The 15,258-nt window shown below is 43.3% G+C and overlaps 1 protein-coding gene across 6 annotated transcripts in view; it reads left to right on the forward strand.

Moving 5' to 3' along the window:
• The window catches only part of Adam7 (ADAM metallopeptidase domain 7), a 31,331-nt gene extending 17,261 nt beyond the window's left edge, over window positions 1-14,070 (forward strand). Inside the window, exons 11-23 of one of the 6 annotated variants that reach the window (XM_070016677.1) lie at window positions 703-833; window positions 2,816-2,990; window positions 4,646-4,735; window positions 5,695-5,890; window positions 6,315-6,417; window positions 7,378-7,564; window positions 8,187-8,267; window positions 8,795-8,873; window positions 9,428-9,572; window positions 9,900-9,996; window positions 11,807-11,872; window positions 12,840-12,896; window positions 13,797-14,070. In XM_070016677.1, the coding sequence (XP_069872778.1) occupies window positions 703-833; window positions 2,816-2,990; window positions 4,646-4,735; window positions 5,695-5,890; window positions 6,315-6,417; window positions 7,378-7,564; window positions 8,187-8,267; window positions 8,795-8,873; window positions 9,428-9,572; window positions 9,900-9,996; window positions 11,807-11,872; window positions 12,840-12,896; window positions 13,797-13,841 (1,452 nt within the window). In that variant the 3' untranslated portion in view covers window positions 13,842-14,070. Of the gene's footprint in view, window positions 1-702; window positions 834-2,815; window positions 2,991-4,645; window positions 4,736-5,694; window positions 5,891-6,314; window positions 6,418-7,377; window positions 7,565-8,186; window positions 8,268-8,782; window positions 8,874-9,427; window positions 9,573-9,899; window positions 9,997-11,806; window positions 11,873-12,839; window positions 12,897-13,796 lie in introns of all 6 variants that reach the window. The other 5 variants (XM_070016675.1, XM_070016676.1, XM_070016678.1 and 2 more) reach the window with 5 other exon arrangements.
• Window positions 14,071-15,258: the final 1,188 nt, after the last annotated feature.

Consider the following 15,258-nt stretch of genomic DNA (forward strand, 5'->3'; position numbering starts at 1 on the left):
GGTACAAAGAAGATCATTTTATATCGGCCATCCTAAAACACCATGCACAAAGTGTTTACCGTGTACCAGAAATGCATTTCTCGCAGTTCCAAAGGCTGTGAAGCCTGAGCTGAAGGCACCGCTAGATTGGCTGTCTGACAAAGGCCCGCCGGGGATCAAGGTGGCATCTTCCTGCGGTGTTGTCAGACACCAAAGGGGCAAGAGGTGTTTCCTGAAGCTCCGTATAAGGCACGAATTCAATTCCTGAGTGCTTTTCCCCCAGGATTTAAAAAAAATCACCTCCAGTCCTTGGGGGTTAGGGCTTCCAAACATGAATTTTGGTGGACACAAGCCTTCACACCATAGTAACATTAATTGCTTTAAATGAGTCTATGTGAATGCAGTAGGTGTTACTGTACCACACACACCCATACGCACACACCAAAGCTCATTATGTACAGACACCCAGGTAAAGGAGAGGGAGTCAACTAAGTCAGCGATGTCTCAGTTATTTGTGGACTAGGAAGTAAAAAGCAGGTCCTTCAACCACTTGTTCACAGTGCTATCTGTATGTGGTATCATGTGCTCGTGTCTCAAAGTTGGTAATGAGCATTTTTGATCTAATAACTTTTCAACTAACCTAATAAACAATAATCACTTGATTCAATCATTGAATAAATAATTTAAGCTTTTTACTTGAATATGCATTTTTTTAAAAATCAGGATCTGCTACCTGACATCAACATCGTAGCAAACAGAATGGCACACCAGCTGGGACACAACCTCGGCCTGCAACACAATGACAGTTCCTGCTCCTGTCCCCTGGGGGCATGCGTGATGGACGGAGGGGGAAGGTGAGGTACACAGGGGAAGGTGAGGTGCACAGGGGAAGGTGAGGTGCACAGGGGAAGGTGAGGTGGACAGGGGAAGGTGAGGTGGACAGGGGAAGGTGAGGTGCACAGGGGAAGGTGAGGTGCACAGGGGAAGGTGAGGTGCACAGGGGAAGGTGAGGTGCACATTCTCTTCCTGAGGAGAGAATACCTGCGTGTACTTGTTGAGTAGTGTGGCGGTGAGTTCGGTTATTTTAGGGATATAGTGCCATCTTCTGTGGAATTTCCTGGAAGGTCTTTTTGCGAGCACAGGTAAGGTGAGAAGTTTTCTTTTAAACAAAAGCCTATCAGCTGGTGATGTCTTTTTCTAGAGATACGCTGAAAACAATTCTAAAACTCTACCTATGCACATAGCTAAAGAACATGATGACCATTAATACCGACCTCCCCCAAGACACTTCAGTGGAGTCAGTGTGGCTTGGTTTGCTCTTTGTAAGCTATAATTACCTTCTTTATGTGGTTCATGACACGTTATTGTCAGCAAAGCCTTCCCTGGCCATCTATCCCAAATCTCCAATCCTCTTTCATTTGGCTCAAGTCCTGGCATTTTCCACCTTCTCTTTTCCTTTTGTTGTGCTGTTGTGTTTTCTTCTTGGTACTTATCACTACAGATTACAGCCTGTGTTTTGCACATTGGACTTCTTCATTAGATCGTTTTTCTACCAAAACATAAACTTCATGAGGCCAGAGGATTTTATCTGGTGCTTGTCACATTGCCTTTGCCTAGAACAGTCTGCGTGTTAGATATTTCAGAAATAGTCATAAAATGAATGGATGTCCTGTATCCCTTGGTTATACTGTGAATTGTCTGCCCATCGGTCAAGTCCTTTTACAGCAGGTGTGTTGTGTATAGTAAGAAAATAGACCTTAAGTGATTATCATTACTTCCTTAAAGTTTTTTTAATTTTTATTTTTTTATTGTGAAAATACTGTACAGAGGGGTTACAATTACATGGGCAAGATAATGAGTACATTTCTTATCAAGCATTGTAGCCTCCTCCTTTGTTTCCCCTTCCCATCCCCTCCCATCCTCCCCCGCTCCCCCACCCAATCCTCCCTGCTACCCCCCACTCCTCCCGCACCAAAGTTGTAAAGTTCATTTTTCGACATAATGACTTGTACATCTCATTGTTGCAATAGGTCTACCTGTATCCCTAGTTAAACGATTTGTTTTTCCCCTTGCCCTCCACAAATTATACCGGCATCAAATACAGTGAAAGCAGGGCTTATACTGTGGGGGAGGGACTTCCTTAAAGTTTAAATGATTGCAATTAGTAAAGCACCCAAGCATCTGACATAAGTGAGAACTCAGTAATCAATATCAAATATGACTGTCTATATAATTAGCAATATTAGCAGAGCCCTGCCTTCCTGACTCATGTAACTTGAGTCTCTAAAATTTATTTAGCCTTTCATTATGTTAATAAATTATATCAAGGGAATCAAACAAAAGGAAGATAGAAGGGAGCCAAGTTTCAGTTTCGGAAAGAAGTATTTAACATTCCTATGGATATGTACGATGTTCCTAAATAGTTTGTTTCCACAAATGTCGATGAAGGATTACTGGGAACCAGCTACTACACAAAGCAGTAGGTATTTTTTAAATATTGAGTATGATACATTCCTTGACTTGTGAAGTTTGGAACATTGCAGGAATTGTAAACTCAGATTGATAGCAATCCAAGATTATTTTAGGTGGGACCCATCAAAGGAGACAGGGGAAAAGAAGAACAGAAAACATGACAAGGCTGAGACTCAGGAAGGGTTGGTTGGAAGCTGCATTGGCATTCTTTTTGCTTACATAACACTTCAGCTGTGATCTAAGAAGAGATTTCCAGTCCTGTGAAGCCCATCTCCCATTCTGCTCTCACAGTTAACATCCGCGTCCTTCACGCTGTGCCAAGATGCGATAACAGGATAACTGTTTATTTTTATCTTCTCTCTAGCATTCCTGCACTAAAATTCAGTAAATGCAGCCAAGCCCAGTACCAGCAGTACCTGAAGAACGCCAAGCCAACATGCATGCTCAACATCCCATTTCCTGACAGTTTTAATGACTTACCGTCTTGTGGAGACAAGAAAGTGGATGAGGGCGAGGAGTGTGACTGTGGCTCTGTCCAGGTATCTGTGAATGGCATTGTCTTTCAGTGACAAAGTTGAGGCTCAGCTGGAATCTAGGCAGAGATGTGGGTACTAATCACATTGATGACGCTGTCCCTTGTAAAGCTTGTAATGGAACCGTGCTTTGTTTCTTTGTTCTAATTTGGGAACCAGCTGTTGCAGCAGCTTCATTCCAAGTCTTCTTAGGCAGTGATGATTCAGATATAATGACCTTGTGGGAGAGCGGCAACCTCACATTTCCCTAGCTGATATATTAATTGGCTCATCTTGTAAGAAGGACTCACAGGTCTCATTAAATCTGATCTCTCATACGCAGCAGGATGTAGCTAATCCTACAATATCTCTTACTTGCTGTCAATTGAGTTTTTTACTCAAGGCCTGTAACACAACTGTACAATTCCCAGCCTCACAATTTTTTTTTTCTTCACAGAGCAAACAGCTTTGAAACCTTTCACACACTTAATTGGTGTGGGGAGCATTTAGGAAAAGCTTTTGAGGCAAGTGTTAAAATGGGTAGGGGGCTGCTTTGTCCCCAACATAGGAGCGAATTCTCTCCGAAGATTGTCAGATGAACAGCTGTCCTAGACAACCACTGACTCAAATTCATGTGTGTGCGTTTAAGTCTCAAGGAAGGTGTGAAAACATGGTGTCTGGTGAGCAGGAGTGGCTGCGGCTCAGACTCTACATTCTGACCCATTTTCAGGAGCTCTGCTCCTCTGAGTGCCACGCGGTAGACACTGTATGGACCTCAAATCCGCACTCATCAGAGAGAGAAAAGAGATGCCACAATCAGCGAGGGAACTGTGACTTGTCTAGAGGATAGAACTGATCCTCAAATGTCTCATATCGAATACAAGAGTCTCTTAATTAGGGAGACGGATGGTTTTACCCAGGAGCATTTGGGCAAGGGTTCTATAGCCTCATTCAAGCCCAGAAAGCATTTCATGCAATCACATACCGCTGTTTCCTTTGCAGTTTTAATTTTGCTTTAACAGGTGGGATGTTAGTGACCACTCGCTGTGATTAGTAACAGGTGCATTAAAAGAAAAGTCAGTTTTTAACTACTTGGCATATTGGGCAAAAGATAGTGCCATTCCTTTAAGAATCACATTGCACCTTAGCATAATGAAACAGCTGTATCTTCAGGGCATGGGAGCCCTTGAGAGAATGGAAGGGCCCAGACTTTGGACTCTTGATTCTGTTTTTGTGTGTGGATACTCAGGTCCTGGGCCATGAACTCAAGGCCTGAGCATTGTCCTTTTTGCTCAAGGCCAGTAATGTTCTACAGCTTGAGCCACAGTTCTACTTCCAGCTTTTATGTGGCTCATTGGAGATAAGAGTCTCATGGACTTTCCTGCCTGGGCTGGCTTTGAGCTGCAATCCTCAGGTCTCAGCCAAGGATTGCAGGTGTGAACCACCAATGCCTGGCTTGCAGCCTCTATTCTTGACTAGGAAAGTTCCTAAGCTGTGGAGTGTTGAACAGCTAAACAAAGAAGGAAACACAGTTAAAGTCTGTCACAGTGATCTTTACCTGCATCCCAGAGTCATTTGCATTTAACCCTGAAAATTCACCCAGAAGTACAGCTAATTACCTCATCAAACAGGAATCAAGAGGCAAACCTACTTCTGAGACTCGCTTTTGATTGTATTTCCAGGAGTGCACTAATCCTTGCTGTGATGCGCACAGGTGTCTCCTGAAGCCAGGATTTGATTGTGCTCAAGGGGAGTGCTGTGAATCTTGTCATGTAAGGCCCTTTGCTGGGAGAGGGTTTCTCTGCTTTCAGATCAGGTGGATGAACACCCGAAGATCTGCCAACCTTAGCTGAGCCACCATTACTAATTGTAGGATGAGGCAGGGCTTGCTCTTACCAGAGCCTCTGGTGCTGCTATGCACGGGCCAGGAGAGAAGTAGCATGGGGTGTTTTAGGAGTGAAGTCGCATGACTGAGGCTGCTCTTCTATGAAACCTCAGCTGAGAGGGAAGTTATCATCTTGATAATAACAGCGTTAACGAGGAACGGGTTACACTGGGGCTGCCAAGTGATAATGGCAGATAGATAGTGATAATTGGTGAAGAAAAGTTGACCAAAAAATCCCAGATGGCTCTCTCTAAGGGTTTAACCAAAACATCTTTTACCTCCCTGCATCATGAACTCGCCAAGAACTTAACTGTTTACATACATCTTCAGTTCTTGCCAGAACCCAGCACACTTAAGTGACTGTTGAACATCTGGATGACAGAATCTCTCTATAAAATACCTCCTGGTAATGAGACCACCACCCCCCCCCCCAGCATGTTTCCAGTACATGCAGGGAGATCTGATCTCCTGGTGATAGAGATTCCTTTTTCTAGACAAATGTCCCAGATGTGTGAAGGGCATTGGAGAGGAGGTCATTGTACTAAAGCAAGGGTGAAGAGTAGACAAAGCAAACAAGAGTACTTCCTCATTTGTCTATTTTATGTCCCATCCTACTTATAACTACGTGTGACGATTGTAATATCCATCTGGTCATCCCTAAAACTGCCAAAGTGCTAAAACCTCTACAGATTAAAATAATTCTCCATGTAGTAGAGAAGGAAGTAATGGTCTGCCTTGAACAAGGCATTTGAGATCAATGAAAGGGGCCAACTTGCAACCCAGGTGCCCAAGTCTTACTGACCTGAATGTGTACATGCCTCCGTCTGCTTTGATTTTCATTAACAGATAAAGAAAGAAGGCTCTCCATGCAGACCAGCAAAAGATGAATGCGACCTTCCTGAAGTTTGTTCTGGCCACTCACCGGAATGTCCCCCGGATCAGTTCCAACCCAGTGGGACCCCATGCAAGAATGCAGAAGGCTACTGTTCCCTGGGGAAATGCCCCACTCGGGACCAGCAGTGCCACGAATTGTTTAGTGGTGGTGAGACACAGTCACAGAGATAAAGCCGATAGCCTGCTTTTCTCTGTTATTTTCCTGTAAGAATTTGTGCTTAAGATGGGAAATCATACCACAGGTAGCATTGTCCCAAGGAATTATCTAGCATGTCCAAAGGGACATGGCCTCTATTGTTGATCCTACCTCTGCTACTGTTACTTTAGATAGATAGATAGATAGATAGATAAATAGATAGATAGATAGATAGATAGATAGATAGATAATCTTGATTCCTACCTTAAACATTCTCCTGATGGATAGGATAAGTGAATAATTACTCAATTCTACTTCACTGCTACCTAATACCACCATGATAGTGAATGCTCAATTGCATTAGAAAATAAGGTGTGGTATGATTTACCATGTTTGTGCTTCATTGTCTTAGTTTTATCATAATTTCATACCCCAGGAGCAAAAGAGAGTCACGATGCCTGCTACAAGTTGAATAAAAAAGGAAACAAATTTGGCTACTGCAAAAACAAGGAAAATGGATTTGCTCCTTGTGAAGAGAAGTAAGTGGCCTGTGAAACACAGGGCTGTGGAAGAATGTAGAAATGCCAGCGAGGCTCTTGTGGCATCCCGTGGCCTCTTTTGCCTGAGAGATTGGGAAGAGAGGGGAGCAGGAAGGGAAAGCCATGTCCCTGCCCAGTGGACTGCTAGGTGTTTACATACTGTGTTTCTTGGCTGCGGTGCTGGGACATAGAAAGATGGAAAGATTGAAAGTGCTTATGGAGGAAAATAACATTACAGAAAAAAAAAAAGGAATGAGTCAAATGGAATAAAGGGAAAGTTAATAAAAAGTAAAAAAAAAACTAGTGAAGGAAATAAAGTCATAAAAAGAAAGGCAGAGTTGCAATTAGGGTGGATAATTCAGAAGTTTTATCTGCTGTTCATGTGCCTGAGCTTGAACACACCTCGAGATTTGGCAGCTTGCATCCTACAAGGCTTTAATGTGTAAAAGAACACAAGCACAAGATTTAGACTGAAAGCAACCGCCATCAACGCCGAATGGCAAGTTCAGCTTTATTCATGAAAATACTAGATAGAAATGTAGGTCCACTTCCCTTCCTTCCTTCCTTGTTCCAGTTGCTGCCTGCGTGGAAAATGTGGGCTACAATAACAGAACCTCACAGGCTGACAATCAGTCAACCAAAATGCCAGAAAGAATACAAAGGGTGTCTACCTATTCTTGTTAAGTCACACAAGTTCACCTTACTAGCAAGGAATGTTCTTCTGTGAACTAGGGACTGACTGCTACCAGTTTGTGAGAATCATAGAGAACTATTTTTAAATCATTATTTTATATGCTTTATTCATCTCAGTTCCCAGACTCGGTACTTCAGCTGTGTCGTGTTTTCTTCATTTGCTCTGCAGGAATAGCCTGGGCCTGGGAAAATGTATCTGTGCTCCTGTTTTGCCAGCCTCATCTCTTAACTGACTCCAAATCTAAGCGTATTCTCCCTTTCCTGCAGAGATGTGAAATGTGGGAAGCTGTTCTGTACTGGGAGACAGCTCTCCCCTCTCCATGGAGAAGACAAGACGTACTACCTTAAGCTCCCACAACCCAATGCTACCTGCCAGTGCAGGACTGTGTTTTTCTACCACAATGCTGAAGATGTGGGCCTGGTGGATTCTGGAACAAAATGTGGAGATGGAATGGTAAGACTGTTTGTGTACTGGAACTTAGAGTTCTGCTGGCCAGAAAACATCACTGGATTCGATAATGCGTTCCAGAGGGGCTATCTATGGGAAAATGGCAGCTAAAAAATTGAAGCAATAACACTGTAATCATATTTTTGTTTGATTATAGTCATGCTAAGAGATGTATACTTGCTATAAATATGCTTAATTAGTATCTTCTATTAGGGATCTAATGAAATCAGACATGACTATTTTTTCTAATTAATGGGACCGTTCCATTCTTCATGTATTTATGCAACCTCATTTACTGGCCAAGTACAAGGCTGTCAGGAACCACACTAGACACGAATGATTGAATGGGGATTTCAACAACCTGTTCGTATGTTAGATTAAGCCATTATGATTCAGCAAGTGTGGTTTCCAGTGCTGTAACCAGTGTGGATGTGGAATGGAAGGGATGAAGTGTGTCATCTGAATTTTCCTCCTTAGGAAGAAAAAAGCCCAGAAACAATAGGAATAAAATCACATACATTTTAATTAACCCACAGAAAACAGAATGTATAATTCCTATGCAATTACATAAAAGGATAAGTCATGTAGAATATTCATCATTCTAACTTGTTTGTTACTTCACTTCTAGGTGTGCAGCAATGGGGAATGCGTAAGCCTGCAGAAGGCCTACAATTCAACAAGCTGCTCTTCTCAATGTGATGAAAATTCAGTAAGATGTTATTGCTTCTAAAATTAATGTTCCTGGCCTCTTACATAAGCCTTTATTCTTGAGTGTATGTGTGAGTAAACTGACCTTTATAATCAGATAGACAGATAGCCAGATGATAAGGGAGATGATAGATTGCTAAGCTTATGGTTGGTCTGCATTCTGGCTGTCATATGTGTGACTGTAGCAGGGGCTATTCACATATGGGTTCTGGAAAGATACATCATCCTGTCTTGTTCTGTAGATTTCATTTTCCTGTTTTGACAGATTTCTCCAAAGATGGGTACTTCTTGTGTTTTGTTTGCTTACTTGCATGCCTTTGATTTTGTATGTAGTTGAGCTCATTAATCAATAGAGGTGTGTGTGTGTGTGTGTGTGTGTGTGTGTGTGTGTGTGTGTGTGTGTGTAAATGCATGCACAAGTCTGGGTGTTGGTTGTGAAATTAACATTAGCCTAAATGAAGTAAAAAAAAAAATACCATGGCCTACATGAGTCATTTGGTAAAATTATATGGGTAGCGATTCTTCCAGATGGATGGCCGTGAGCCTCAATGCCAGTGTGCAGAAGAACAGACTCTTACAGACTGGGGAGAATCCTTCAACCTGAGCAGTAAGCATCTGTGGGAGCACAGATCACAGGTGTGCCCAGCGGGCACACTGTACTTTTGTTATGTTCCTCTGTAGGGTCCTCTTCCACTAGTGTGCATGCTTGGAGACTCAAGCTGTATTTAGTGCAGTGACCCCATAGAACTAATAACTAACCCAGCCTCTTCTAGTGAGAGGCTGTTCAGCCTTCCTCAGCCGTAAGGAGTGACCAAAGCAAAGGCAAAGATTCTGCGTGTTGCTCATTGGTGGGAAAACAACAGTAATGGTGGTGATGGGTCATGAGTGTAAACGGGGTTGGCATGTCTGGGAGAGATTCACAGGAGAAGGGGGAGGGACAGGAAAGGGTGCTGAGGGGTGCAGAGGATGGAGAGGTGTCATATTTATACAAAGACGGCATTGAGCACCTGCAGCTGGAGCAAGGTGGAAGGAGGAGAGAGAGGGACGGCACGGAAGGAGGAACTGTAGCGAACTCCCCTTCTGTTATGAATGTACAGTAATGCAAACTGAAAAAAAAATCGTCAGAGCTCCATTAACTGCTAACTTTGCGTTGCTGTAAAGCGGACCCCCTGGCTGAGGGCCATGTTTTCAACGCCGCAGGCATTTCCATCGTGGTGATTGTGATTGCTGGGCTTATTGCTGGTGTGGCAACCGTCACATTATTAATTCGCTACCAAAAGTGCATTAAGTTGAAGCAAGTTCAGAGGTATGTCTGCATTTCCCGGGGTGAAGGGACCTCCCAAGGGTGGAAGTTTTGTGTTTATAAGATACTGACTAACAATGGAGAGAGAAAGTCTAAGTCTCTGAAGAGCAGATTAAAAAATACATGCACCATGTCTGCCCATATCTCCATTATGTCCCAGTTGCTGCATGTCAGAATGGTCTAGAGATATTGCAAAAATACCACTAGATGGGTGGTTTCTCCCCAACTTTTACCACACTGCTACCTGAGCATCATGTTTTCAAAAGGCTTTAGATGGCTTCACAGTTTTACCTCCTCATTTGTGTCCCTGTTCCATGTTCTTACTGACAGTTCTCCTAGGGAAACACAAGGGGTGGAAAATAAAGGCTACATCGCTGAGGATCAACCAGGGACAGAGCCCGTGTTGACAGATATTCACCCCCTACACGTAAGGGAGTTTCATGTGCCCTCGGGATGAACTGGTGTGTGTGTGTGTGTGTGTGTGTGTGTGTGTGTGTGTGTGTGTGTGTGTGTGTGTGTGTGTGAAGTTGAACTCAGTCTAAGCTGCTTGGAGTGGGCAGTTAACTGAGAAGGTAACTGTGTTATGCTGAGAAGCAATTTCACTCAGTTTGCCCACAAAGAAGGTCTTGACCTACTGTGGGGCAGGGGAGAAGAGCACGGCAGCCAAGAGGGGAGTTCAGAAGCGAATGTCTACTAACCAAAGAAAATAATATTTGGGGCTGGGAAGGTGGCTCAGTGGTAGAGTGCTTGCCTCGCATGCATGAGGCCCTGGATTCGATTCCTCAGCACCACATAAGCAGAAAAAAGCCGGGAGTGGCACTATGGCTCAAGTGGTAGGGTGCTAGCCTTGAGCTGAAGAGCTGAGGGACAGCGCCCAGGCCCAGAGTTCAGGCTCCATGACTGGACCCAAAATCAAAACAAAACAAAAAAACATATTTGTAAAAAGACTCTAAGCCAGAAGACAAATCTTATCCAACTTGGAAAAATGTGTTCTCCAAGTAAAATTACATTCAAAAGCAGTGACAGGTTGATGCGGATACTGATCTGGTGGAATTAAGTACATTCTAAGGAATGTATGTGTCAAATGAAAAATCAAAATGGTATTAGATACTAAATGTTTACCTGGTTAAAGAAGAAAAATGTCCAATTAATAACAGAAACCTTCACTGTAAGAAACTAGAAAAACAGGCCAGGTATGGAGGTTTATAAGAGCTACTTGGGGAATGAAGATCAGGAAGGCCAAGGTTCAAGGCTAACCTGAGCAAAAAGTTAGGGAGACCTGTCACAACCAATAAAAATCTGGGCATGGGGAATGTGCCTGAAACCCAGGAAACACAATAAAGAACACGGCCCAGGCAAGCAAAGGCATAAACACGACAAAATCCTATTTTAAAAAACAACGGAAGCAGAATGCATATGGTTCAAATAGCAAAATGCCTATGGAACAAGCTCAGAATGCTGAGTTCGAAACCATTCCTACAAAAACAAAATGAGAAAAGACACTAGGAAAAAGAAAAAAAAAGGAACGCAAACAAAACCCTGTACAGATAGAAAGCAAATGAGAAGTAAATAACAGGTCACACCAACAAAAGTAAAGTAGGGCAGATCAATGAAAAAGTTGTTTTCTGAGCAGAGTCATAACATTTAAAAAAAATAACAAACTTCTAGGCAGGCAGATTAGGGGGGAAAAATCAGAATTCAAACAGGATCATCAGGAAAGTAACATCATTGGAGATTGTACATATATGAAAGTAATCATGAGAGAATATTATCTCAGAATATGTGACCATGTAATAAAATAGAAAATTTCCTGCAAGACACACATCACCAAAGCTTGGTCTAGCCTCACTGAAGCATGCCTCTATCTTAATGGTCAGCTGGAGGGTGTGCGTCACAACCCAATGACTTTTCAGATCAAAGGAAGGTAGGTGGCTGTGGGATTTCCAGATTACATTCAAATTAGGAGGCTCCCAAAGGTCTCAGAGGCTCCAGTGGGCCAGGGAGAAACCTCTTCTCTTCTCCGCATGCTTGCTTTGTGCACGGTAGACTAGAGGCAGCTATCTCTGGAGACTTTTTTTTCCCATATCTTCAGTGGGTTAGGGTTTTGTGGTGGTGGGTGTTTTTGCCTTTCCTAAGAAAACAGTCCAGGGAGGGCTGGCAAATGTGTTCTGGGGAGTTGACAAATAGTCATACCGGTGGAGTAGCGGCTGCAGGTTAACAATGTCTCTTTGCATCAGCAGAGAGCTTCAGAGTCCTTGGAGAGTCTTCCATCCGGCTTCCCAAGCCCTCACTACATCACGCTGGTATGTTCCGGTCACTGCCTGTGGGTTACGGGCATCCGTGACCATTTCATTAATAATTTTGATACCGTTCATCCATGACTTGGTTCCTTGAAAGGGACAATATTACCACACAACTCTCTGACCTCAGGTAAAACGAGAACACTCCAGTAGAGACATCAGAGCAGAACAGAGTCTGGGGAAAGAAGGAACTAGAAGAGCCATAAAAGTCCTTTGTTTGGAATGCTGATGTCCTCTTGTTTAGCATGAATTCTTGTCAAGCAGTTTGGATTTAATATATTACTTGCTGCAATTACCTCATTTGTCTTTTCCCTTGAGTTCTACTCCTGAGTGTAAGACTTCTCAAGGATAGCTTTCATTGGTACTCAATCAGCTCCAGGCTGGGAAACTCACAGTTAAGCAAGAGAATAAACATGGCAGGATCTCTAGCAATCACCCCCAAGGGTTCATCTCTATACCAACTTCCTGGAAGTGAAATTGCAGAGCACCCCTCACCCAGAACAGGGTGCTGAACACACCCAAGATTCTCAGGGCTCCGTGGTAAAATCGGCAGTTCTTATGAAGCTTTCTTTAGGGATGAGGCAAGCCTGGGTGAGGGCAGTTTTCAGTATTTGGTTGCTCAGCGCCCTCGGCTCAGGCAGAAGCATCTGTATTCCCAAGTTTCCCCAGAGACCCAGCGCAGCCCATCATGGAAAGCAGGGTTGGTTGACCTGGATTCCAGTCAAAACAGTGTCTGAGTCAAAGAAAATGCTTAGAAAAATCTCTTACTGTCTTCAATGCAGGGAAGATTTCACAAGTGTCTGGTAAGAATTTTCCTAACCAGAGAGAGCTACATACTGTCCTAGAGCTTTCATGGAACAGAAATGTTGTGCTTACCTGGATTTATGTGTGTGTGTGCAGGCATGTGTGCATGTGCAAGAGCAATAATACCTGATGCAATTCTTCACCCCGCACAATTTATTTATTATAGAAAAGCGCAAGCAAAGATCCAAGAGGAGTTACAGATCCCAATCAAAGTGCTAAAGTGGTAAGTTTTGGTGACGGGGACATCGCCCTTTCTTTCTTTTCAAATGCTAGCATCCTTTTATGCTCTTTTCTGTTGAGAGAGGATGTCCTCTGTTCCTATCCAAAAGAGTAGGAGGGCTAATTATTTTCACTGACAGTATTTGCTGACGTTTCTGAACAGAGAATCCTGAAGAACAGAGGCTTTGACAGTCTGAGGCTTTTAAACTTGACCTAAGGAGCAAGCAAGAATTCAACACACTAAACCCATTTTAGAAAGAAGAAAACAACACGCTCCTTTCACAATTTAGTTGACCCAAGAATATAAGCTCATGAGTGATTTGTACATTTGAAATACTATTCGCATATTAGAAAATTTAATGGGAAAAATGTTGACTTTGGTCGAGGAGAAGCAAAACGACTCATTGCTTGGCCCCATTTCAGAGTTTTTGCCTTCATGCTTTCCTTCCTTTGTCTTTATGGAAGATTGCTTTCCTACAACATACTGGGCACTGGGTCCCTTCTCCAGGTCTTCTTAGGAGGAATTCTGCACAATGCCAACACACTGGATAAAACAGAGAAGGTCACTTTGTGAGCAGCCCCTTTTTTCCCTCATGACAGAGCTATGCACACAGTAGAGAAAGGACCCTCCTCCTCCTAAGGATGAAGGAAATGGTTTGACGTCTTGTACTGGAAAAGGAACATCATTTCATCTTGTAGTAGGCCTGTTCATTTTTGTAAGTCCAGAAACAGCTCCAGCTTAGGCAATCTTTTAAAAAAAGTGTGAATAAACATAACACAACAGAACCTAGCACAACAGAACCTAGAAAGGTTAATCCAATTAGTAGATGAGTAACTGCAATACATGTTAAAGGAAACATGTATAGGAACTGACTTATTTTTTTAACCATCTGCTTCTGTTTAGAGTCTGAAATTGGACATCCAAAATGGCTGTGCGATGCTTGGCTGAAGACACCAAACTGCAGGACTTCACAGTCTCCCCTTGGCTCACTCCACGCATCTCCGTAGCTTCTGCCATCGTCTTTATCCAGACAGGAAAGCTTTAAGAGAAACAATTTCTTTCTGCTAACGTTTACTTGTAGAATTCACAACCTGTAGTATAGACATATGTTACAGAAAATGTCTAGTGTCTTTTCAAATGCACTTTCATTTGCTACAAAAACAAGCAGTCTCTTGGCTCTGGTATTGCATTTTTTTTTTTGCCAACAAAATGTTCATCTACTTATTTTTATGGGAATCAAAGCTGGGAGAAATCTAAGAGGCAAAGGATCACGTGTGAAGGGTTCATCCAAGCATTGAATTGGGCATTGTGACCCATAAATGATTCACTATCTCCTGAATTGTGGGGAAGGGCAGAGACCAGTTGTGTGGTGTGATTCTATTGGTCAATTAAAAGTGGAGGAGGCAGGATAATGGTCACCATGACGACAGAAGCATCCCTGAAACACCTCCTTAGTCAGCAACCCAGGTCCCAGAATGCTCCTGGCAGTTCTAACTCCTTGGTTTGCCTTTCTAGAATTCTTTTAAGGAGCTGATTGAAACATTGGAGGGCTACAAGGACTTCAGAAGGAAGGACGTGCTCTGAGCAAGCATGAAGGGTCCCCAGGTCCCCAGAACACATAGATATGGGGGTCCCGGCGTGGTTTCTGTGACTGTGGTTCCACCTGGGCCCTGTGGGTGCACTTACTCCAATGCCTGCCCCTCCTTACACATTCCTCTCAGCAGGCTTCCTGTCTTCTATTGCCTCTCTGGGAACGATGCAGCTCCTGGCAGCTACTTTTTCATTTACTGAAAGAAACTCTCCAGGGCTAAATGAAAGCATTCCGGACTCAGCAAAACCAAGGCTAGAGAGAGAGAGGAAGAGAGCCAGTCGGGCGACATGTCAGTGGCCCTGCTGGCTTTTTCTTTTCCCTGGAGACGCACAGGGGGACGTGACACCGCTAGCCCTCCAGCTTCCCTAACATTGTGGATCATGCTGCCACCTTAAGAAAGAATGTGGCTGAATGATGATGAAAACTGAAATACTGCAGGTAAATGTGCAGAGCGGGGGCCTCATTCAACCCTGAATAATCCCAGTTTCAGGGTAGCCCTATCATCCTGTTTTTCTGGATCCTACTTACATGGCTGAATAAGATCTGGTTCTCTTTATGAAAGAACCACTCCTCTGGTCTGTTAGTTTGGCTACAGTTCCCATATCTCTTCTACAAGATTCTCTACTGTGCTCTACTTATTTCCTTGTGCTCCATGTTTACGGACTTACTCATATCTGATCTTTCTTTTCCTTCACGCTTTAATTATAAATATGCCGCGTATCCCCTGAGTCCTGCTTTGTTGATTCTGGGCTAGTGTCACCTCTTTGGGTTCTA

Source organism: Dipodomys merriami, unplaced genomic scaffold (genome assembly GCF_024711535.1).
Source record: "Dipodomys merriami isolate MVZ:Mamm:240054 unplaced genomic scaffold, mDipMer1.0.p SCAF_12, whole genome shotgun sequence".
Classification (NCBI taxonomy): Eukaryota; Metazoa; Chordata; class Mammalia; order Rodentia; family Heteromyidae; genus Dipodomys; species Dipodomys merriami.